We start from the raw sequence: 25,998 nt of genomic DNA on the forward strand, positions 1-25,998 counted from the left end.
TCCGTCGATCTGCTGGCAATGCTCTTACTAAGGCAGCCCAGTATGCCATTAGCCTTCTTGGCAACAAGAGAACACTGTTAACTAACCCCCAGGTCGTCTTCTGCAGAGCTGCTGCTTAGCCAGGTAGTCTGCAGTCTGTACCAGTGCATGGGATTGTTCTGTCTTAAGTGCACAGCTTTGTATTTGTCCTTATTGAACCTCATGAGATTTCTTTTGGTCCAGTCCTCTAATTTTCCTAGGTTTCTCCACACTCTAGCCCTACTCTCCAACATATCTATTACTCTCCCAGCTTGGTGTCATCTGCAAACTTGCTGAGGGTGCACTCTATGCCATCTTCCAAAACAATTATTTTGGGTGGAGGGCCACTTACCCAGTTTTGACAAAGCTGTCAAGCCCCACCCCTTCACAGGTGCCCCGCCCCCTGGTCACCATCTTGGGACCAATGATCCAGGGCCAGCACCGATGTGGCCCAGAGCAGGGCGCAGGCTGGTAGGGGTCTGTGGAGCTGGGTTGGGCTGCACCAGCAGGGAGAGAGGGGAGCTGGCCTGACTCGACAGAGCCACTGCCAGCCAGAACCCTGTACTCCTGCTGCCCTCCTCTGGGCCCCGCTGGGCCTGGCCCTGGGACACCAGTGCAGGCCCTGTGCTCCCACACTCGCTCACACCCACTGCCCCCCAGTACAGGCAGTGCACAGCCCCAACCCCCTGCTCCCCGGCAGGGATGGAGCTGGTGTGGAGCATGGGGAAAAGCAGCCCCTGGCCCACCCCGCGGCCGGCGCGCCCTGATGCAGCCACTTGCAGCCCACATGGGGTTGTCCTGAGCAGGCACAGGCAGCCCTTGCCGGCTGCAGGCAGCTGCAGCAGGGAGCATGGGCCACGGGGCAGGGGAGGGGCCACTTTTCCCCATGCTCCACACCAGCTCCTTCCCTGCCCTTCCCCCCACCCTTACCTGAGCTTCCCAGGCTGAGGCAGCCATGTGGTCCCAGGCCAGAAGCCCCTGCTGTTGTAGCAGCCCGCTGGGCTTCCCTGGGTCCTACTGCCCCGGGTTCCCGTGGTTTTTTTTTATTATAAAACAGAAACCAAGGACAGATAAATTTTAAAATTTTCAAAAAAATTTTTTGGGGCTCCACAGTCCAGACAGAATGGCCTCGCAGTCCAGATCCAGCCTGCAGGCCATATTTTGCCCACCCTTGCCCAAGACCAACCCCTGGGACACTTTGTTAGATACTGGCTGCCAGCTAGACATTGAGCCACTGATCACTACCCTTTGAACCTAACTAATCCAGCCAGTTTTCTATCCACCTTATAGTCCATTCATCCAACCCATTCTTAGGGCTCAAATATTAGAATGCTTTATTTACAGCCAGAGATGGTTCCTATGCCAAAAAAAAAAAAATAAAAACAAATCTACAACACTTCTTGATCCTTACTTCTTTCTATTTCCACTTATCAGAAATAATGGGACCAAATGAAGTCTTGCCTTTCATTCAGCTTTTACAATCTAATATTTACCAAGTGTTCAACCACAACTCCTTGATTTGCATATATAGTACCTGGGATTCCAAAATGATATTATCCAAGTACTAGGTAGCTTCTAGACATCTTAGCTCTTGACTGGCCCTGCAACAAGTCCCGTGTGATCATTCCACTTTTGTTGATACGCTTTATAAAAAGTTAATTCAAGAGAAGACCCAGCCCCCTTTAATTAGTTCCCAGTTAATTTAATACATCAGAAGACAACATACCTAAAACACTGACAAAAACATCAAAAAGATGAAATGTGAGAAGAGGCTCCTTCATTTGGCCATAGTAGTCTGCTATGGTTTTGAAAACATCCCTTTCAAATCCTGTGTATGTAGGCTGCTTCAAGTCTGAGCAGGTGGGCCCTCCAAAAGAGAAAATACATTTTTAACCACAAATAAGATCATTCATTTTTGTATACAGTCAATAAAAAATGGGGAGGACATGGGAAGTTTAGATCACTTTGTAACAAAAGGCATACCGGAAGTTAAGTTACATGAGGCATTTATACACGTGCTCTAGGTGCGGGCTCATAGGGCTGCTGTAATTAAACTGCCCAGAGCCTCTTGTGTATCAGCGTCCCCGTGCCTAAAAATGGTGGCACGGGTGCTTTATCTAAAGCTCAAACAAGCATTAGTTAAAGCACTCCTGATGCCATTGTTAACCTTGGGGACACCAATACATAAGACACTGGAGTCTGCAAGAGCATAGTAATTACCACACTCCAGCAGACTTGATTAATCAAGGCTGCTCTGACATGCTGTAATTACAGTGCACAGGAGCAGCCTCACTGCTCATGTATAGGCACCCATTGTTCTGACAGACATTTTTGCCTGTCCTTTCCACACCTCACCTCAATTTTGAAAAGACTGTAATGGATGCTCATTTAGCCGTAAACACTAAAAGGTAGCATTTAAATGGCAGGTTTCTAGCTAAGTGGCATCTTTGGCACTTAAACACAGATAGTGATTCTGCTTCTCCTGAATTGTGGAGATGTAAGTGTGCACAAGCAGACTGAGAAAGAATAGGTAGCTACACACTGGACAGCTATACATGCAGCTATATGCGTAGACTCCTTCTGGCCCAAACAGGCACTCATCTAGGAAGCCACAGATGCAGGTTCTTTGCCCAGATGGAATTTGAACATGCATCTTTCTAACTCACTATTTTAAGCCATGATACCACAGATCAGGTATTGTGCAGACTCCTCTCCAGTGATTCTTTTGAAGCTGGCTTTCTGGGCCAAAGAGAGAGAGGTATGTAAAGCAAGGAGAAAGAGAACCAGCTAGAGGGCAAGTGATTCAGTAAAGTGCTTGCTACTCTAGAAGGGAACAGGACTTGGTTCTAGCCTGGACCCTTGTCTCCACCAGGCAGAAACTCCTCTGTGCACTTCCCAATGCTCTGCTGGCTCCCTATCCAGGTTATCCAATGACTGTTAAGTGAAGGGAGCAGTGGCTAGCTTCAAAACAAGTAGCAGTGTACCGAGTACATGCTTAGCTTAGGAGACAGGCAAGCATTATTCCTCCCATTCTATAAGGTGAACATACATTTACATAGTCATTTTTGTAAGACCTGGGGGCTAGAAACCTGTCTCTTAAGACAGACCCAAGATCCAATTCTTCATAAAAAGTATAAAATTCATCTCATACAAAAGACACATTTCTCAAGAGCTGGTCTGAGACAGTATAATAAACTCCTTCAGACACTAAGGACAACTAACAACCTGATTGTCCTTAGCACCTTCTGCTTCAACTGCAAGTAATTTCATTTTCTTTATGTAAAACACAGAAAAAGAAAGAAACAGGAAAAGCAAAAGGGGGAAAGGGGATAAAAGAAAAGGAAAGAAAAATAGAAAATAAAATAAAGAAATTACCTAAAACCCTAACAAACCAATATATTCTGCTGTATATATGCTTCTCTTCCTGGAAACAGGATAAGAGAGCAAACATATAGGAACTGTTACTTAATATGTATCACCGGAAGACGATCCAACAGGGTGATGAGCAATGCAGTACCTGAACCTATACAGAAGAGAATCCATTTAATCACACTGCCTTTTGCAATGAAAGCATTTAATTAGGGGACTGGCTATGCTGTCCATAACGCTTTGTATTACAAACTGCTACTTTAATCCACTTGAGGATCAGCCATGCATGTGTAACAGGGTTGCCAACTGTCAGTCAACTCAGTAAAAACCTCCAGCCATCAGCAAAAACAATGATCAGCAGCAGTTTGATTGAAGCTCTTTAGAGCATGGCAGCACCTTCTGGTGCCCAAGAAGGAGATCAGCACCCTGCACCTTATCCATGTGCTTCTGTTGAGGTGTCCCTGGCTGCCTATAATATTGCTGAGTTACAGGTAGGCTTCTTTGGGAATCCATGCCAAGATGGAAGGAGCAGAAACAGTGCGGGTAAGGCTGAGAGGCATTGCGATGCACGGTGCAATCAGGGGTATCAGGATGGGGCAGGGTGGGGGGGAAAAGGGTCTGGCTCCCTGCTACTGCATGCACTCCTGGGGGAGCATGTGCCCACCAGATTTGTACATGGGGCAAGAGGTAGATACAAGCTGCCTGCTGCAGACTCCCCTCCCTGCTCGTCTCCCTCTGGGGCCTCCACAGCCCAGTGGGTGGGACCTGGCATAGCAGGACAGAGTGGAGCTGGGCAGAGAAATTCCTTGCTGCTGCTGCTGCGAGCCCCACTTTGGCAAGGTGCCCTGCGCCCACTCGGCAGTAGCAGGGGCAATGGCATGGTGCTGTGCCCCTCACTGTTGCTGGGCAGGCAGAGGGCACCTTGCCAGGGCAGCGCAGGGCTTGCAGCAGGGGCAAGGACCTTCCTCACCCAGCTTCGCTCTGCCCTGCTGCACCAGGTCCTGTCTGCTGGGCTGCACAGGCCTCAGGGGGAGGGCAGCAAGGCAGGGAGCCCGCAGCCCTGCACGCAGATCTGGGTGGCACATGCCTCATGCCCCCCCGGGAGTGTGTGCAGTGATGGGGAGCCAGTCCCACCCCCCACACCTCAGCTCACAGAGGGCAGCCTGCCCTGCCCTTCCTTGGGCTCCACTCTGGCCATGCCACCTGTAGGGGAAGGGAAGCTGGGCTCTGTTTCGTCCACTGCAGCAGCAACTGCCTCCTGTGGGCAGCAGCTGAGGTTCAGGCACCATGGACCCAGGTCCATGGCCCCATAGCCCTGGCAGCTCAGGGCCCCTTCTGGTAGGCCTGGGGGCAGGAGGTGAGGGGCACCAGCAGGTCCCAGGGGGCACTGGGTGGGGAGTAAAGGGCCTGGACCTGCATCCTGGTGAGCTAAGAGGGCATGGAGAGCTCTGATTTTCCATAACAGAAGACTCAAAGTCAAATACTAAAATGTACAGATATTTAGAATTTGTTTTAGTATACTGATAGAGGCACTGGTAGGCTTTCAAATGGTAAGTATATCAATAAAACATTGTGTTCAACTGAGATATAGATATCTCTATAATTTCAACTGAACACAATGTTTTATTGATATACTTACAATTTAAATTTATATACAGTGGTTTCATTTTAATCATGGATTTTATAAGAGAAAGCCAAGATCCCCAATGATCACCCATTTCAACACGTGCAACAATCATTATGTACAATTTCAGCCTTTAAGTTATGTGCCTCTATATACTCATCGCTGGACTAACTTTTATTTGTGACAGCTCTACTCAAAATAACTTCGCATGCTCAAAGGAAAGAGATTGATTTGGCAATTGGATATACCTTCTCTTCAATCTGTTTTCTTGTACATGCATCAGGGGACATATTTTGACCCCTTAAATAAGAGAAATCTGGCAAAATAAGAAAAAAGGAATTAGTTCGATTGGGTTTTAACAGATTTGGTAGGTATACTTACAATTTGCTAGACATTTCATTGCTGACAGGACCCAATGAGGTAGTTCTTCTGCTCGAGGGGAAGAAGTGATGAGGGAAATATGAAAATTTAAACAGTTAAACTAGCAATCTGACAAGATACAAGAGAGATATAATATGTGTTTATTTGTAATTGGTGGATAACAATTTCTCTAACCTTTAAATCAGAGTAGTTGGCTCTTTAGACAAACACTAAAAATCAAGATTCATCAAGTACTACGTCCCAACTGCCTATTTCATGTACACCTCAGATCTTGGGGGGAGAGGGGAGGACCATACACAACATGTAATAATAGTAATATGGGACAATGACAAGGATAATTACATTTGAACTCAAACTTTACACTCTAATTTTTTCACAATTTTGTTTTTTTCAGTGACGAACCTTTTGCTCAACCCTTATATTTTACTGACTTATAAAGCCTTATTTATATTAAAAATAGATACACTCTTTTGAAGCTTTTGCAACACTGTGATGATGAGTTCAACTCAAGCAGTCCCCAGCCCAGATACAGTAAGGGACTGGTCTGACAGTAAGAAAAGACATGAACTCCCACATCGCTCAGGTTAGTTGGAGGGAAAATGCAAGTTATTCCCCTTTCCCAGAACACAAATTTGATAGGAAACCTGCTCCTTTATCTTCTTCCCTCACCTTTCATACTCCTTAGGTTTGAACACTTTGATTATGAAAAGAGAAATTCATTCCAAAGGGACATTTCACAGGTAAGTAGAGAGTTCGTTCTGCTGCACACTGAGACGATTAAAACCTAGTATAATTCTATCCTCACAAATAAAGGTGCTTTATATCAGCAAAACCCAATTTGTTCTTCAAATCAGAACCTATACTCAGGTTCTTTTCATACTTGGCATAACTCTATTTTAGGGATGGGGTTATCACTTTAAGTATACTGTAATAGTCAAAACAGTACTTCCCAAACTGTGGTACACAACGCAGATGACCTGGGAGTGGTACATGGAAGACCAGTGGGAAGGGCCACACACACAGAGCTCAGCTGCAGCCTGCTGCACACTGCCAACCCAACAGGTAAGTGTGTTGGAGGGGAAGAGGGGACAGATTGAAACCCCCAGTGTGAGGGAGAAGTAAGGCAGGGGCAGGGGCAGGGGCAGGGCAGGGGTGAATCAGGCCCTGGGGCAGGGGGTGAGATAGTCAGAGCCCAGGTGGCACATTTGCCCCTGGATCGGTGCGTGGGGTGGAGGCAGACTGCCCACTGGGCTCTGCACCCCACTACTGCTGCTGCTCAGGAGCCTCATGTGCCTTCCATGCACTGGCTGCACTGTGTCCCCTGTCCATCTGGCAGCAGAAAGCACATGGCATCCTGCACAGTTCCTGAGGCAGTAGCATCAGGCTCTGGAGCTGCATGGGATGTCATGTGCCTTCTGCCACTGGACAGGTAGGGGACACAGTACAGCCAGCACACAGAAGGCACATGGCATACCACACGACTCTGGAGGCAAAGTCAACAAGGAGCAGAGCTCAGTGTACAGAGGGCAGTCTGCTGCTCCCCAGGGGTTCTCTCTCCTCTGGCTAGCCTGCTCCATCCCTATGGCAGGGCTGGCACAAAAGGACATAGCCTCTCCCAGGATAGCCTGGGCCTTTCCAGGTGCACGGAGGGGCTCTCGCTGCTGTATGAGCCTTGGGGCAGGCATGGGGGGGCATGTGCTCCCCAAATCTGTGCACTGGATGGAGGCAGGCTCCCACTTCATGCTGGCCTCTGCGACTCACTGCCGCTACCTCTAGAACTCTGCAGGATGCCATGCACCCTCCACCACCGGGCAGGCAGGGGACACAAAGCAGCCAGTGCACAAAAGGCATACGGTGTCCCACAAAGCTCCAGAGGCAGTGGTAGCAAGGCACAAAGCCCAGCATGCAGTGGGCAGTCCACCCCTGCTCCATGCACAGATCCAGGGGGCATGTGCCTCCCCCAGGGGTATATGCAATGGTGGGCAGCTGCGCCCGCCCGCCCACCCCAGATGAGCTTCCCGTGGCTCTGTCCCTCAACACACCCCAACCTGCCCCTGTCCCACTCCCTCCATCACTGTGGGGACCTTGATCTGCCTCTCTCCCCTTACCCCGCTTCCTCCACAGACTTACGGGCTGGGCGCTGTGTCTGTGTGTGTATATCTGTGTTTGTGTCTCTGTCCATGTCTGCCAGTCCCAAGCTACAGCTCCCCCAGCTCTGCTGCTGCCCCTCACTCCTGACCCACAGTACACTGCATCTTGCCAGGGCCTGCAGGGACCCCCCTGCCCAGGCTCCAAACCCCACACACCACAAACCCCACCCCCACATCATACAAATTATCTCTGTAATTCTGAGTTTTTAGCTGCACAATTAAAATTGCAATTAATTGCGACTAATTTTTTAAATCATGCAACTAATTGTGATCAACTTTTTTTAAATTTAACTGTTTTTATGGCTACCATAATTGATAAAACAATATTTTAGGGTTACTAAAGATTTTGATGTTGTTTTAATCACAGTCTGTTAAATATGTAGCAAAACCCCCAGTTTTTCTTTTCTTTCCTTTTAAAATGCATTCCCTCCCGTTCCCCAACCATTTCTGACTTTTTCTTTCTCTCTCTATTCCCTACAGATAAGTATAAGTGAGCTAAGACATAGGATAAGCTTCAGCATTTTATTTTGGTAACAAGTTGTATTTGTTTTGTTTTTTCTCCTTCTTTATATTGTATCATTATTATGTTTATATTGATTTTTACTGTTCTGTATTACTGTTTTACTGGTAGTATATAATTTAGGCCTACATATGTAAGTTAGCATAAGTCAAGTCAAGTTTCCATTTTGTTTGTCAAGTCTCTATCCTGTCCCCAGGCCTGGTTGTGTAACCCATGACTCACATCTAACTCCTCCTATGTAACTTGGTTCCTGAATGAATGGGAATGAATGGGGGTGCTTGAGACAATGGCAGTAGGTCTAAAAATAGCTCCCTCTGAATGACCAAACCATCAACACCAATACCTGGACCAATGACCCAACCACTGGAACCACTCTCAGCATTCAAGAAACAAAAGATGAGGCAACCCACCATTGTGCCAGGCTGCACATGTTCAGTAAGAACACCTGGAGCCCTCTGGGACAGGACTTGACCTTGCCTGGACAGGCCCTCCCCATAGGAGATCAGAGATAGCCTGCCCCATAAAAAGGGGTAATGAAGACTGACTCCTCAGGATGCCCTCTCCATCTGAACCAGCACCATGCCACACCACCTATCCACCCAGAGGCCCTGCTGGTGAACCCCCTCTGGATAACACCTACTGGACAAGGACCCCTTTCCAGCCTGGATAAGTAGCTATCACCCCCTATCCCCTCTTCAACCAAAGACTTGGACTCTGCTTCTCTTCCTTACCTGGACTCCAATGCTTCCACTGAGTCTCTTTCTCCTACTGCCATTGAGTGCTTGCGTGTGTGTGGGAACCAATAACTCCATGGGGCTGTGTAGTGTGTTGTCTGTTTAATAAGCCTGTTATTCTGAAACCCCGAGTTCGGATTTTGTCTGTTTCCTGACTGTTTCCTCCTTGTCACGTTTTCTGCCCCCACAGTCTCTAAGCTGTCAGCCTGTTTCCAGTCCCAAGTTCCCAGGTTTCTGCCTCTCTCTCTCTCTTTCCTGACCGTCTCCTCCTTGCCACCATTTATCTGCACCACCCCCCACCAATATCTCAGCTGTCTGCCTCAGTTTCCAGCAGCAATCTACCTTAAGTAACCCCAAGCCTCAGTTCCTCAGTCAGCTTCTCTCTAGTTCACCGGTTCTAATCTCAGTTCAGGCAACTTCTACTCCCTACATTTTTAACTCTCTCTCACCTTAACCTTCCCGCAAGTACCCCAGGTACCCCAAGCACACACTACATACCTTGGCATCCAAGTTAGGATCTTACCTATGCGTAGGTGGGTTGTATGTGTGTGAACTTGTGAGTGTATGTGTGTTCGTATATGTGTTACTGTGTGTATGATATATGAATTAGTGATCTGTGTATGTGTACTGAGTGTATGGACAACTGATTTTTGTCTAACTTTTGGGGTGTATAGTGGTTGTGCTTGAATTAGTGATGGGTATGCATGTGCCTTGGCTAGTTTGGATGTGTATGTGCCTGAGTTGGTAGTGTATGTGTATGCATCCAATTGATTTGTGTGTTTGTATATGTGCAATTGTGTCACACCCTCCTGTTTAACAGCGCAATAGTGAGATCCTGGGAGTTGGCCTGACCCCACAGGGCAACACCTATGTGTATGAAAAATTTGCTGTTGATACTTAAGGCTTAAGTTTTAAACTGGTGGTATGCAATCTGTCAGAGTTTGGGAACTGCTGAGTTAAAGCATCAAAGCTTTCTAGCATAAGCAAGTAGTAACTGACTCCAAAATAGACAAAAAGAAAAACAACAACAACAACAACATTAAAAAAAATCCAAGCTCAATGTGGAAAAACATATAAACACAACAAAAACGCTGATGTCACTCACTTGATTTATCTTCTAAAATGACAATGCCCTGCTTATTGATGTTGTACACGTTGTGGAGGATGTGCTTTGGGTTCACAAGCTTTGTGTCCAACACTTCATCCAGAGAATCCAGACCCAGTACTTTTTGCAGGCTGTTAAAAAGGTATGAAAATGTAGTATTTGTATCAATTGATTTTGAAAAAGACAAATGGCTGGTATGTGGAAAGTCTCACTTTTTAAAATAAATGCCTTTTGATTTATTAGGTTTGTCACTGATGCATAGAAACTTGAGGCAAAGTAAAATGTAAATACAGGCTGAAGAAGAATTGGCTAGGCTGCAGAACTGCAGAGAAGAAGTTACAGTGTATACGACCCATCAATCTGCTCATGTTGTAAAAACCCCAGCAGCATATTGGGTTTTACTAAACAAAAGCATCTCTTGCAAATTCAGGGAAGCTATTCTTCTGTTCTATTCAGCACTAATGAAGGTCACGCCTAGAGCACTGGGTCTAGTTTTGGACCCCACACCTCAAGAAAGATGCGGACAGATTGGGAAAAAAACAAAAAACAAAACAACAGACAGCAACAAAAATTATTAGAGGCCAGGGAAGCATAACTTATGGGGAAAGGCTGAAAAACTAGGGTTATTTAGCCTAAAGAAGGGAAGACTAAAAATGCCCGAAGGGCAATTATAAAAAGGATGGCAATAGACTTTTTTCTGAGACTGCAGGGGACAGGACTAGAAGCAAAGGCCTCAAGCTTCAGCAGAGAAAAATTCAGGCCAGAGATTAAAAAGATCTTTCTGACTATGAAGGTTGAACATTTTGAAAAGGCTACCTAGAAAAGCTGTGGAATCTTCATCCCTGGAAATTTTCAAGAGCAGATTAAACATACACTCGGCTGGGATAACTTAGTCCAGGATGATCCTATCCTGAGCAGGGCGCTGGACTACATGACCTCATGAAGTCGCTGTAGCCCAACTTTCCTATGATCATTAATATATTCATGTTGCATTATTAAAAAGACACACTTTAAAAAAAACAAAACAAGTCAGCATGTCATTTTGAGATATAAAAAGTGTTGGTAAGTTTCCACCTACACTGTGAAAAACATGTACTTTTTTTTTTTATGAGGGGAAAAGTGTATTTTCATATACAAAACAGACAACTCCCTATACCAGATTACCTGTTCTAATAAACTATAAAAGGGCATGAACCTAAATATAACCTGGAGGGATGTACTTCAGTTTGTATACCAGTGTAAATGCCACTGGAATTACGAATGGATAGATGTGCTTCATGCCAGGAAATCTCACTCAGTAGATCATTATTAGAGTACCTCACCACTAAACAGCAGGAAAAAGCAGATAATGGCTTGTTTAGCAGTTACCATAATATGGATATCGACAAAAAAAGTGTAAGCTTATACCAGTAAGTATACCTCTGATGGCTTCAGGGGGTAAAACTCCAGACTGAGCAAAGTTATCCCAGCATATAGGTCTTATGTTATCTCTCTCCATGGGTAGATTCAGGATTTTGTGAAGGGAGGTGTATATACAGTGACTGCCACTGCAAGCGTTGCTACACTCCCCACTCCTAGGTTCCCCTGCAACTGGGTTAAGCAGACTAGACAGTGGGAGCAGCAACAGGAACTTCAAATCCCCAAAGCAGGAAAGAACCACAGAACCTGCCTTTCTCTCAGTGCCCCCTCTTTTTTCCTCCATGCAACACATTCCCTACCCTAGCCCACCACTGCTGCCGTTCCTAGATCTTGTAGAGGTTGAGTCCTAGAGAGGGGTATCCCGGCTCCAGTACAAGATGCGCGGGTGTAAGCCCACTGCACTCCCGTGAGCCTAGGGACCCCAGTAGCAACCCCAGGGCCCCCAACGAGCCCAGCCTACCCGAAGGTAAGCAGGGGCCTGTGGAGGGAGGGACTTAGACAGCTGGGAACGGGCTAAGCAAGCCGAGGAGAGTCCTACTTTGCCCAGCTCCCCAGGGAGCTGCGCAAACAGGCTGCACAAACAGGTGCGTTCCTAGACCCTGCATGCAATTTAGCGTGGGAGTTCACGCAGGAGGGCGAGTGGGAGGGCCCGAGGCCATGCCTGTGAGCCCCCTAGGGAAGCCAGTCCCAGCCATAGCCAGCCCACCAGCGGCATGACATGGATGGGCGTGCGCCGCATCCCAAGGGTCCCCACGAGGTCTGCGGCCCCCCTGACACCTCAGAGACCACAATACAGATAGAGCCCGTGGTTCTGGGCTCCTCACAGACAAAGCCCCTGGCTCTCGGCTGCAGGGGCTGCCTGTCACTTCTTCAGGCTCTGGGGCCCAGAAGCATGGCTACCTCCCCTTGTGAAGTCTGCTCCCTTTTGGGGTCTCTGGCGCACCAGCTGGAGGAGCTCCAGGCCACAGTCCAGACACTGTATGCCATCAGGGACTGTGAGCAGGAGATAGATTCCTACTGCCAGGCCCTTCTCCCCTGGGAGACGGAGGGTAGACCATGGTCTCCCTCCAGGACAAGGGAAGACTCGGGGACCTCCCTTACTGTCTAGCCCAGGGGTTGGACCAAGGTGGCAAAGGGGCCCAAGGCCCGCCACACCAAGGCCCCTGCCCTGCTGGAGCTTCGCAACAGGTACGAACCTCTTGCAGCCCCAGCAGAGCCTGCTGAGTTGCCAGCTTCTGCAGGCAACACAGGTTACACTGTAGCTACCACCCCCGCTCTCCCCAAAACCAAACACAAAGTGTTTGTTGTGGAAGACTCCATTCTGAGGGGCAATTTCCTGCCCTGACCCCTTAGCCTGGGAAATCTGCTGCTTACCAGGAGCCAGAATCTGAGATATTGCGGAGAAGATCCCCGAGCTCCTCCAGCCCACAGACAGTGCTCCTCAACCATGTGGGCACCAATGACACGGCTCGGAGCGCTCCCAGCCAGGTCATGAGGTACTACAAGGATTTGGGTGTAGGGCCAAAGGGTCTGGGGGCACAGGTGGTGTTTTCTTCAATCCTCCCAGTCTCGGGCTATGGGCTGAGGGGGGAGAGGAGGACCCAGGTAGTCAACAAAAGACTGCGGCGCTGGTGTCATCGGGAAGGCTTTGGCTTCCATGACCACAGTGCACTCTTTGGCGAGAGAGGCAGCAAGCTGCTGGGAAAGGACGGCCTCCACTGCTCTCTGCTGTGGAGTAGGCTCTTCTCAGCCAGACTGGCTTTCCTGGTCCACCGGGCTTTAAACTAAGCCCACTGGGGGATGGGGGAACTACTGCCACTGCTGGCCACCTGAGCAACACTTGCAAAGCCAGCAGGCCAAGGAACTTAAGGGATTCCACCCCAGCCCTGGAACAAGATGTAGGCAGGGCAAGGGCCCCCACAGAGACACTTGCATGCCTGTACACAAATGCCTGGAGCTTGGGGAATAAGCAGGAGGAACTTGTTCTCCTGCTAAATGCAAATAACTACTATGTCATAGGGATAACGGAGACCTGGTGGGACTCCACCCCTGACTGGACCATGGGTATAGATGGCTGTACCCTGTACAGGAAGGATTGAGTAAAGAAAAGGGGCGGGGGCACAGCTGTCTATATCAAGGAAAGCTACACGTCCCTGCAAGCTGACATTGGCACCCATGGTGGACGACTGGAGACCCTCTGGGTTAAAAATCCATGGGGAACATGGCACAGGGGATACTATGGTGGGGGTCTACTACAGATCCCTTACCCAGGGTCAAGACCTTGACCAGGAGTTCACCAGGGAATTGGCTGAAGCCGCACACTCCTGGTGTATGGTCGTCATGGGAGACTTTAATTACCCAGACATCTCGTGGGAGGAGCGCTCAGCCAAATCCTAGTGGTCACAAATCTTTCTCTTGTGTGTGGATGACCTCTGACGCAGGAAGTCTACTGGCTGACAAGAGGTAAAGTGCTGCTTGACCTCATACTAGCAACTGGGGACGACGTAATCAGTGATTGAAGGGAAGCTGGGTGACAGTGACCATGAACTAATCACCTTCACTATCTGCTGTAAAGCTGGCAAGTCAGTCAGCAATACAGAAGTCCTCAACTTCAGGAAAGCTGACCTTTGACAAGCTAAGGAGGCTTGTTGGTAAGGCTCTAAGGGACCACAACCCCAAGGGGAGGGGAGCTCAGGAAGAGCGGTTGCTCCTCAAGGGAGTGATCCTGGATGCACAAGCAAAGTCCATCCCATCTCGGAAGAAAGGCAGCAAAAGGGCACAGCAGCCCCCTTGGCTCTCCAGAGAACTGGCAGACCTCCAGCCTCTTAAAAGGAAGACCTACAAAAGGATGGTGGACTGGAACCACCAAAGTGGGAATACTCTGCTCTGGTCCGGACTGGCAGAGAGCAAACCACAGAAGCCAAGACTGTGACAGAACTCCAGCTAGCTACAAATATCAAGGATGATAAAAACAAGGGCAACGTTGGACCCCTGCTAAACCAGACGGGGCAACTGACCACTGACGCCCAGGAAAAAGCGAACTTGCTAAATGGGTACTTTGCGTCAGTTTTCCATCAGCCCCATGGGACGGCCCTGCCCACTATGGGTCATAGAAGCCTGGGTGAGGGAGATTCCTTGCCCTCCATCAAAGCTGACCTTGTGAAGGAACACCTTGACAGGCTGGATACCTTCAAGTCAGCCGGTCCTGATGGGTTACACCCCAGGGTACTCAAGAAGCTGGCGAGCATCATAGCTCAGCCCCTGGCACGGATCTTTGAGAGCTCTTGGTGCTCTGGTGAAGTGCCCAATGATTGGAAGAAAGCCAATGTTGTGCCTATCTTCAAGAAAGGGAGGAAAGTAAATCCAGCAAACTACAGCCCTATCAGCCTGACCTGTATCCTGGAGAAGGTCTTGGAAAAGATTATCAGAGAGGCCATCCTTAACAGAGTAGCTGAAGGCAATCTCCTGAGGCATAGCCAGCATGGGTTTGTTGTAGGTAGGTTTTGCTTGACCATTCTCATTTCTTTTTATGACCAGGTGACTTATCACCTGGACAAGGGGGAAAGAGATCGACATTGTACATCTTGACTTTAAATAAGCCTTCATTCTGGTACCCCATGATCATTTCTTGGCTAAACTGGCTAGCTGCGGCCTCGACCTCACCACGATCCGCTGGCTGGGGAATTGGCTCTGCCGTAGGACCCAGAGGGTGGTGGTTGATTGGAGCCAATCGTCTTGTTGCGCTGTGACCAGTGGAGTCCCACAAGGCTCTGTCCTAGAGCCTATACTATTTAACATCTTCATCAATGATGTGGACAATGGTGTCAGAAGCAGACTGGCCAAGTTTACCGATGACATCAAACTCTGGGGTAAAGCATCCATACCTGAGGACAGGAGGGTGATCCAGGCAGATCTTGACAGGCTCATGAAATGGGCAGACAAGAACCTGATGGTGTTCAACACCGAAAAATGCAAGGTTCTCCACCTTGGGAGGAAAAACCTGCAGCACCCTTATAGGCTCGGCAGTGCTACGTTGGTTAGCACTACAGAAGAAAAAGACTTGGGGGTCATCATTGACCACAAGATGAACATGAGCCTTCAGTGTGATGCTGCAGCTACTAAAGCAACCAAAACACTGGCTTGCATCCATAGATGCTTCTCAAGCAAATCCCAGGTTGTCACTCTCCCACTGTACTCGGCCTTGGTGAGGCCGCAGCTGGAGTACTGCATCCAGTTTTGGGCTCCACAATTCAAAAAGGATGTGGAGAAGCTTGAGAAGGTGCAGAGAAGAGCCATGCGCATGAGCAGAGGTCAGGAAAACAGACCTTATGATGAGAGGCTGAGTGCCATGGGACTCTTCAGCCGGGAAAAACGCAGGCTCAGAGGTGCTCACCAGGATCTGGGGAAACATCTGTTCACCAGAGTGCCCCAAGAGATGACAAGATCAAACGGTCACAAACTCTGCTGTGACTGATTCAGGCTGGACACAAGAAAGAACTTCTTCACTGTCCAAGCCCCCAAGGTTTGCAACAGACTGGCACTGGAGGCGGTTCAAGCACCCACTCTGAACACCTTCAAGACACATTTGGATGTTTATCTTGCTGGGAGCCTAAGATCCTTGCTGACTTCCTGCCTCTGGGGCAGGGGGCCAAACTTGATGATCCTCTGGGTTCCCTTCCAGCCCAAATGTCTATGAAATCTAAAAAAACTCTACTGTCCTACTCCAGCTGGGAACAGTGGCAGCAGCATGTGGCTTTCTCCTCTCTGCACAGTTCCCTTGGGTGATCCTGAGCTGGCGGGGAACAAGCATGGGACAGGGGAAGCCACCCACTGCTACCACTACTATCCCTTGCAAAATGAAATGGGAGAGTTGTAGAGGTGGGGGGAGGGGCAGTGCAGAGGCTCCAGAGCTGCTGTAACTGGGCTCAACAGGGGACAGGAATGGTAGGCAGGTTCCCCTCTACTGAATTTGCTCCCAAGCCTACAGGAAATGCATGGGGAGACCAGGCAGACAGGAGGAACCCATCCTCTGTCACTGCTGTTCCCAGCTGGAGTAGCGCTTGAGCACCCTTTCTCCTCCCAACCAGATCACCTGGGGACAGGAACAGCAGCAGCAGCAGCAGCAGCAGCAGCAAGTGGAGAATGGAAGGAGAGCGGACGTGCTGCTGAGCAAGGAAGAAAAGATTGGGGGGGGGGGGCAGAGACAGGATTCTCACTTGATTTAGGGATTTAAAGTACCCAGCTGTTGCTCCTGTAGTATGGATGCAGCTGATTTTTGGACCATACTACTGCAACCCCTCTGGATCCACCCATTTGCCTCCAACATTTTTACATCAGCATAATAACAATTACTCTGTGTAAATATTGTACCTGTCCCAGAAATTTCTGCACCCAAGTGACTAGATCTTCCATTCCCTGCCTCAGCAGGTTAAATATTTCCACCACTGGAGATTTTTAGGATTTTATGTTCCTAAGAGCTCTATTTGAACTCTATCATTTTGGAAAGAGGGAAAAAGAAACACACTAAAACACCGCCACCAGCAAAAGTAGGCACGTAGTATAACAATTGAAATAGGGTATGAGGAAATTACCTAAAATTTAGTAGGGCATATTACACATCAGGAGCTGACAGGCAAATAATAAGCGGGATTAGCTACTCTAGCCACTAGTAGCAGTATTGCAGTGAAGAGCAAGTGAAACTGAGCAATAGTAGAGAATCAAGAGGAGTCTATTATGCACTACAATGTAAAAGGAGGGAGGACTTTCCAGTACACTTACTGTGACATCATCATTGATTTCCATATCTGTTCTATATTTGTCTGTGTGAGCTTTTGGCGGTACACAAGTCTGCATGCTGGTACTTCTCCAATTGCTATACTGTGACGTTTATACCACATTTCAGAATTCTGCAATACAGAAAGAAAGCATTTTTCCCTTACCTAGCACTTTTTTTCCAAATGATAATAGGCAGAGTACTTCCACAATATAGCAAGCTCTTCCAAGTATTTTAAACATTAATAAATGTAAAATCCCTCTGAGGTAGATAAGCAAGTATTTAGAATGTACAGCTGCATCTTTGCTAGTGTTAAATGACCTATCCAAAGTCACAGAAAGAACTTGTCAGAGCAGCATCTGAAATATAGAAGAAGTCACAGACCTCCAACACTGTGTTCACAGGTTTAGACAGCAACTCTTCATGGTTCTTAAAGCCATACAAATACATTTAACTACAGGAATCCCTTGGTTAACGAATCCTCTGGAAACGAAACTCCTTTATAACAAACTCAGCTGTTTTTTGGTAAATGGAAAATGGAAAAAAAAAAACCCTTCTGCTTTTTTGTTTTACCAGAGTAATCTGTGGATTTTGCAATTTTAAAATGAGCTCCCTGCAGGCTGGCAGAGTTCCAGCCTGCAGGGAGACAGAAGGCAGCAAAAGGAAGGCAGTCAGACAGGGGGTGCCACATGCACGTACAGTACATGAACATGGCCCCAGGCAGCCTGTAAAGCAGCTCCAGTAGGTAAGTGGGGGGAGGGGAGGAAAGAGCAGAACTGAGGTCTCTGTAGGGAGGGAGCTGGGCAGGGCTGGGACTGCTGCTTGGAGGTGCTTGGGGCCACAATGTGCAGCTGTATGGCACCAGCAGGGAGCAGGATGGGGCTTCATGTGGCTTGTCCAGAGGAGAAGGGCCAGCTCCCCACTGCCACATGCACTCCCGTGCCCCCACAGATCTGTGTGCAAGGCAGGTGCAGCAGGTTGCAGGTGCAGGCTCCTGCCATGCTTTGCTCCTCCAGGGCCTCTGCCATCCAGTGGGCACGACCCAGCATGGATGGGAACAGTGGGGCTGTGTGGGGACCTTGCTGCTGAGAGCTGCCCTCCTGCTGCCTTGGCAATATGTCCCCTCCACCTGCCGCTGCTTTGGAGGGCACAGCCCCGTGTTGCAGCCCTTGGTGCACCAGGACTGCAGGCAGCACAGGGCGAGCAGCAGCAGGCAGCTTCTCTGCATGGCCCCTCTGTTCCCTGCCGCACCAGGTCGCAGTAGAGGGAAGCAGGGCAGCAGAGAAAGCGCCTCACAGGCCTACTGTTCCCTGCTGCCCTGCTTTCCTCCCCATGACCTGGCATGGCGGGGAGCAGAGCAGCCACACAGACAAGCTGCCCACCGCTGCTCAACCTGCACTGCCCTGGTGGCACATGAGGCTGCTCCCTTTAAAGCAGCAGCAGGTACAAGGGGAACATCACCAGGGCAGGGGGGAGGGGGCAGCTCACAGCAGGAAGATCCTCATGCAGCCCTGCTGTTCCCAGACACACCAGGTTGTGCCTACCAGGTGGCAAAGGCCCCACAGTAGCAAAGCACAGGGAAGCCTGTGCCTGCAACCTGCACCTGCCACATGCAAAGATCTGGGGGATGTGGATCTCCTCTGGCCCCCAGGAGCGCACATGGCAGAGAGGAGCTGCCCTGCCCAAGCCCACAGCAGGCAGCGGGGGGGAGCAGGGGCAGGGGGCTGCGGACCTGAGTTGGTAGCCCTGGCAGCTAGGGGATGAGGGGTACCAGCAAGGCTATGGGGAGGAGTAAGAAGCACGAGCAGGGCCAGGGAGGCTGTGGGGGGCTTTTAATCAAATATTCAATTATATTTTCTTATTGTACCTCCCCTTCTCTGAAGTCCTGAAACATATCCCTATGCCTCTTATGTTATTTCTACCTCTGATAACAAAGTTTCTGATAACAGTGATGGCATGGAACACATCCACTTTGTTAACCGAGGTATTCCTGTACAGCCACTGAGAGTCTTTATTTTCACAGGGCTGACACTGCATTTGAGAGCCAAGAACATTCTACAACTACTTCTGCTGTAAGCAAACAATCATAGTATCTCTTTTTTACTGATGCTAACATGTTTGACTGCTAGTCTTTGAAAGGAAATGAAAAAAAAAAGGACAATGAAATAAGTGTCATGCTCCTTTTGTGGGAGAAGTAAAAAATTGTCCCTAAGTTTTAAGGTTTTATTATAATAGCACATTAATTAGTGCAACTGACTGGCCCAAAAAACTCACTCCAATCCAACAAAAGAATAGAATATAGAACAGAACATCAGTGGCACAGATTGGGGCAGTATTTCCTAAAGGCAGAGGTGCAAGCCCAGAAGTGAAAAGGAAGACACCTGAATGATTATCCAGGAGGCTATGGGGAGAGTGGAAGCAGCAACAGCAGCCCAAACTCTCCACTGTATTCTGGAGTCTTACTGTTTTTATTTAAAGAGTCTGTAGTGATTACAAACAGAGCCTTCAAAATGCAAACTGCATTAGCAACGTAGACATCTGAGTGTGTAGGAAACATGAAACAAACCAGAACTGCCCCATTCATTCCAATGCATGATAACTAAGATATCAATAACGTTCAAAATTTAAAAAAAAAATCTATTGCTTGAGGAGTAAAAAAGAAAAGTATGGTAATATGAAGATCAGCACCAATGCCCAGAGTATATGGATTGAGGAAGTATGCACATGCATGCAATTAAACAGGAGAAAGAGATAGGGTATAAAAAATATGTACAAGTGAAAGTGCTTAAGCCTTTTAGATCTCCATGGCCCTCCCTGCATAAGGAGACACAACAGGGCTTTTTTTTCTGATAGGTGGAGCAGAGGTCTCGGCTCCACACTGTCTGTAAAAGGATTAAAGCAGAAGGAACCTTCAGCTCATCACACCACAAAACAAAGAATGCAACACAATCTTTCCAGAATTGTAGCATATTTGTTGATAGCCAATGTGTGGAGGTCAGTGAAAAAAAGGTTTATGAGAGCTAGAAAAATGGTAGAAACTGAATAACATTTCTATGCCACGCCCCATGCAACACTGTTGTGAAACAACAATTACACAATATAGTAGTTCTAATAAAATGATCACTTTGTTCTGGAATAAAGCAAGTTTATTGCTGCCTTGCAATGAATTGGAACATGAGCCAAATATCAAATATAAATCTTCCTCTCTGTTCTGAACTGTGTGTACTACAATACATGGTAACCTACAGCCATAAGAACACTCACATAACATTCCCATTAGGGAGATAAAGTCAAAACCACTAGTGAAATGTAATTAAAATTAAAGAACAATTGCTTGCTATAAAACAAAAATTCACTGTGAAAGTATATTGCTTTTTTACTGCCAAATGCTGTGCAGCCCTAAAACAGATCATTAGTTTAATTTACTCCTTTCTATTAACTATTTTCTTTTCAGAACATTTAACATTTTGGAAGCTGAAAAGCAATCTTACCATTACAGTTGGCTTCACTGGAGTACGTTCTTGGGATGTGCCTGCTCCAGGTTCATTCCAGTCTGGAAATTTAATTACTTCTTTTCCATATGAAGGCCTCTTTGGATATGGCTTTAGTGGTGAGGAAGGAGGAAATCTGTAATTAAAAAGCACTTTAAGAAGGACTTTAAAATCTTATACTAGTTCTCATTTGGTGTTTTTAACCTAGATCTTCTTAATATGGGCGTATACATGTAATCTTTTCACAATGTATACCCAAAAAGCTCTCCACAGTCTATTTTGATCTTGCTAGGGAAGCTTTAAGGGGTTCTGCAATCTAAAATATGCTGTTACCATTAGAATCTTTCAAATTATGGCGCTATCTGCAATGTACAATTAATCCAATTGATTGGCACCCAGATCAGAACACCTGAATTTACCTAAACTAGATCAGTGGTCTCCAAAGTGGGGTGTGCAAGATGATCCGTTGGGGTGCAGGAAGAAAATATTAGAACTTCTATTTATATAAATATACATATATTGGGGGGGTGCTCAAAATTTTTTTTTACTGATAGGGGTGCGCGATCAAAAAAGTTTGTAGACCACTGATCTAGATGCAAGCATCTCTCTCCACTGTAGCACTCTACAGCAGAGATATCAAACTTACCAACGTATTACTGGCTCATGTGGCTCCTAGAGGTAACAAATTCAGGGCCAGGGCCTGCTGCTGAAATTCCAGACGTAAACCCCTGCTGGGGATGCCTGCTGGCAGCAGGAGGTGACCAATAGCAGCATTAAACCCCAGCGCTACCAACACCACCGCTGCCACCACCACTCACCCCATCATTGCCACATGCAAACCCAGCCCATGAGGTGCCTATAACAAGGAACCAAAGACCCCTATTACTATAAAGGGAAAGGCAGAGCAGGCTAGCTTGGCTGCATAGGTAGGCAGGCAATGAAGACGAGGCTAGCTACACAGCAATAAGCTGAAGGAATGGGACAGACCCCTAGGCAGCGACAGGACAAGCAGCAGAGCTAGGCTCCAACAGGGAGGAGGAAACTGCCCATTAGGCATAAGGAGGAACATCTGTGTGAGCCTAGGGAGTCAGCAAGATGTGAGTAGCAAAGCCTGAGCAGGGCAAGACCAGGGCCAGGGGCCCCAGAAGCTGGAGGCACAGCCAGAAAAAAAGAGGTCAGAGCTATAGCCCCTCCAGGCTCCCCCCCCTCCAAACACTGTCCCTGCTCAGGGCACTTGGTTCTGCTGCCTTTCCCCTGGGAGCCCTGCACTGGCCAGGCAGCCCACCCTCATCTTGCATACAAATTTGGGAGGAGGGGGAAGAGGCACATGTCCCCTATGCCTCTCAGAAGTTCAGGGCTAGAACGAACCTCATGAGATCATTGGGTCCAGCTCCCCTGCTCTGGGCAGTAAAGACTGCTGGGATCAAATAACCCCAACAAGGCATGCATCCTCTTGGAAGATCTCCAGGGTAGGTACCTGCACTGCCTGCCTTGGGAGTCCATTCCAGAGTCCGGTCACACAAACTGTGAAGAAATTTTCCTCCCGTCCAGTCTGAAACCTTCTTCTGGAATTTGTGACCGTTGCTTCTGGTTTTCCCCAGGGGCGCTTTGGTGACAGTTGTTTGCCTAGCCCCTGATGCTCTCTGTGATATATTTGTACAGTGCTACTACATCCCCCCCGCCCCCCCCCGAAGTCTTCTCTTTTTTAGGCTGAAAACTACCATATCTGTCAGCTTTTCCTCATACAGCTTGCTCTACAAGCCTCTAATCATATGAGTGGCTTTTCTATGGACTCTCTCAAGCTTCTCCACATCCTTCTTGAAGTGTGGTGCCCAGAACTGGACATAGTAGTCTGGCTGCAGCCTCACCATTGCCAAATACAGTGGGAAAATAACTTCTTTAGTTTTGCTTCAAATGCATCGGTTGATGTGTGCATATTGTTTGTTTTGCTAACTGTAGCATCACACTGGTGGCTCATATTCATTTTATAGTTAATTATGACCCCCAGGTCCCTTTTGGACATGGTGCTAGCCAAGCACTGCCAAGCCTGTAAATTTATTGTGGATTTTTCCTCCCCAGATTTCATAGACATTAGGGCTAGAAGGGACCTTGGAAGATAGAGTCCAGCCCCCTGGCCAAAGGGCAGGAAGTCAGCTAGTGTCACAGGATTCCAGCAAGATGAGCATCCAATTTGCTCTTGAAGGTGTTCAGTGTAGGTGCTTGAACCTGCTCCGATGGCAGGCTGTTCCAGACCTTGGGGGCTTGGACAGTAAAGATATTCTTCCTTATGTCCAGCGTGAAACAGTCTTGTAGTAGTTTATGACCATTTGACCTCGTCATCCCTTGGGGCGCTCTGGTGAACAAACATTCCCCCAGATACTGGTGGTCACCCTGATAAACTTATAGGTGGCCATCAGATCACCCTGGAGCCTGAGCTTTTCCAGGCTAAAGAGCCCCATGGCTCTCAGCCTGTCATTGTAAGGTCTGTTTTCCTGACCTCTGATCATGCATGTGGCTCTCCTCTGGACTCTCTCAAGCTTCTCCACATCCTTTTTGAATTGTGTAGCCCAAAACTGGATGCAGTACTCCAGCTGTGGCCTCACCAAGGCTGAGTACAAGGGGAGAATGACGTCCTGGGATTTGCTTGAGAACCATCTATGGATGCAAGCCAGCATTTTGGTCACTTTAGTAGCCGCAGCATCGCATTGCAGGCTCACGTTCATCTTGTGGTCAATGATGACCCCCCCAAGTCTCTTTCTTCTGTAGTGCTATCCAACGTAGCACTGCCGAGCCTATAAGGATGCTGCAGGTTTTTCGTCCCAAGGTGGAGAAGATGAAGCGCTTCACAATGTAAGAAGTGCCTCCCCAGGCATGCATGCAGCAGCAGAGCTATCCCCCTCCCCAGGTCCCATTCACTAGTCTGGTTGGGCAGCACCTGCCCCTGCTGTTACCAATAAGATTTCTTTTTGCCAGAGATCCCCCCCGCCACCTAAATGGACTAACAAGGCAACTCGTCTTATGTGGCATCAAGTGAACTTTAATAGCAACCCCTAATATTACAGGTTTCCTCCATGTTATATGGCCTGGCAACTCCTTAGACATTACAGCAGTGACCTTCGGAGGTACCAGGCTTCAGGTCCTTGGCTGGGTGAGTGGGATGCAAGTTTCTGGCTTCCCTGCTGTTCAAGCAGGGTTGCAGCAGCTGCATCTGACCTCCCAGAATCATGGTATGCTACACACACCTTTCTTTGTTCATTTCTTTTGTAACTTCTCATTCCCAATTGTCTGATCCCCTGGCTCTGTGCTCAGCATTCCCTATACAGAAACTGTTGTTCCTTGCTTGCCTAGTACAGTCACAGCACTCGCATCTCCCAGTGCCACAGAAGGCACTCTGTCCAGTTCTGTTGCTTAGTTCCGAGAAGGCCTAGTTCTTGTTAAAAAGCCTTAACATCGCTCAGTTCGCCTGCTACACTCCCCTCCTTGATGCCCCAAAATACAGTGGCATCACACAGACATTTGTTGACATCTCGCATGCGACTCAAGAGGCCACATTAAGGATGTGGGTTGCGATGGAAAAAAGAAAAAAAAAAAAAAATAATAATATGTTGGGTTGGTTGCCTCCCTCTGGTATTGAGTAGCTTCTTTAATGTCTTCCAGGAGTGAAATAATAGTCTCTTGGTTTTTGAATCACAACAGAGGGCCTACCAGCTGTATTTTGGACCTCTGACTTTTTGCTATAGGGTCAGACTTTATATGGTCAGGAGTAAATCAGATGCCATTCCTCCATTCCTAACTGTATTTTGTTAAAGTTCTCTTTGCTAAACATTTTGAAGCTCCAATTGATTGTTTGTTGATGCACCGATGGTTGGGTATAATTAAAATCACATCAATAACATTTTACAAACAAACACAGTCAATGCATAACACAACTAAGCTTGATTATTCTTTGTACCAAGCAAACTTCTTGATGCTTCACTGGTGGTCCACATCCCTTCAATATTGTGGCTACCCAGGCAACACTACACCATTCCTGGCTAAATTTACCTGCTGCTTTTTTTTTTTTTTTTTAACCATCTTTTAAAACACGGAATTCCCAGGTTTAGGGAAACAACAACGCTGCAGGTTTTTGTTCCCTTTAACACAATGGGTTAATGAAATTTCATACACACATCCTGCTACGTTGGTGTTCTAAACAGCATCTAAATACCAATGAGATTCTCCTTATAACCTTGAAAATATTTAAATCAGGTTGTTTGCTAAAAAACACGTATACTGCCTTTTAAAAAATGCCATTAAAACAAGAGAAATTTACAAACTTAAAACTTTTATATGAATTGCTGCCCTTTGTTTCAAATATTAGAACAACTTTCCAGTCCAAGCTGGACAGAAGTGTCCTGGTCTGGGGTCCACAAACAAATTCAATTTGTAGTGAGGGTATTACCAATGATTTTTTACAGTATTTACATGATACTCATATGCATTTAAACTTTTGACAACTTAAACAAGCCAACCAAACAAAGAAGACAAATAACAAAACAGACAAGACAATTTTTCCTGTAGTGGTAAAGCTATCACTTAGGTAAGGAAGATACTTCTATTGATGGTAATGAGGCCTTGACACCTACTCCACGCCTTCCCTCACCATGGGGGCCTTGATCTGACCCTCCACCCCTTCCCTTTCCCACACCCCTCCCGTCAGCCCCTCTGCAGATTTACCAGCAGGATGCTGCTCTCCAAGCTGCTGGGCTGTATTCCTGGCCACATGCATGCTGCAGCTGCACACATGCACATGGCGTTTATTGGTGACATTTATCAGCCAGAAAAAAAAAAAAATGATTGCTGATAAAAGCTAATTTTCCTGGCATCAGTGCTGATCCAATATATCAGTGCACCTTTAATAACAGAAGCAGCCAACTGTACAGTTTACCACATTTTGTCACAGCCACTTAGCTGAACAATGATCTGTTCAGAAGGCCTGAAAAATTAAATGAAAACTTTCTTGTTGCATAAAGTACAAATTACATTTTATAGCTGTAAAACTGTGACAAGAGACTAAAGAACCTGGAATATAAGAACAGATCTCAGTAACAGACTCTCTACTGAAGGGTCTCCCCTGTGGACAGAAGGGCAGCTGGAGAAACTTGAAGCATTCAAGAAGGAAATCAAAACTACTAAATCTGGGTAAGCAAAACAGTTTTACAATAATCTAAAAATTGTAACCATGTTACAACAGCAGTAGACCCCTTTCTGATGCCCATACCAGTTTAATCAGCTGGCAAATTTCTTGAGTTCAGGGACTCTTCATATTTTCCCTAAAATTCATTACCTCCTTTGCAACCTGATCAAATACTTCTTTTGGGTTTAAAAATAGATTTATGCCTCTGAGCTTTCACATGGTTTTCAACAGAGCTGGA

At 47.3% G+C, this 25,998-nt stretch overlaps 1 protein-coding gene across 3 annotated transcripts in view; it reads right to left on the reverse strand.

Annotated features, from left to right (window-relative positions):
* The window catches only part of DEPDC1B (DEP domain containing 1B), a 51,871-nt gene that overhangs the window by 19,313 nt on the left and 6,560 nt on the right, over positions 1-25,998 (reverse strand). For all 3 annotated transcript variants that reach the window (XM_019532112.1, XM_019532111.1, XM_019532113.1), the window contains exons 3-7: positions 20,585-20,720; positions 17,099-17,226; positions 9,902-10,032; positions 5,393-5,440; positions 1,745-1,885 (exon numbers count right to left, since the gene is read on the reverse strand). In XM_019532112.1, coding sequence (XP_019387657.1) covers positions 1,745-1,885; positions 5,393-5,440; positions 9,902-10,032; positions 17,099-17,226; positions 20,585-20,720 — 584 coding nt within the window. The remainder of the gene's footprint in view (positions 1-1,744; positions 1,886-5,392; positions 5,441-9,901; positions 10,033-17,098; positions 17,227-20,584; positions 20,721-25,998) is intronic.

The sequence above is a fragment of the Crocodylus porosus genome, unplaced genomic scaffold (genome assembly GCF_001723895.1).
Source record: "Crocodylus porosus isolate Cpor-Errol unplaced genomic scaffold, CroPor_comp1, whole genome shotgun sequence".
Lineage (NCBI taxonomy): Eukaryota > Metazoa > Chordata > Crocodylia > Crocodylidae > Crocodylus > Crocodylus porosus.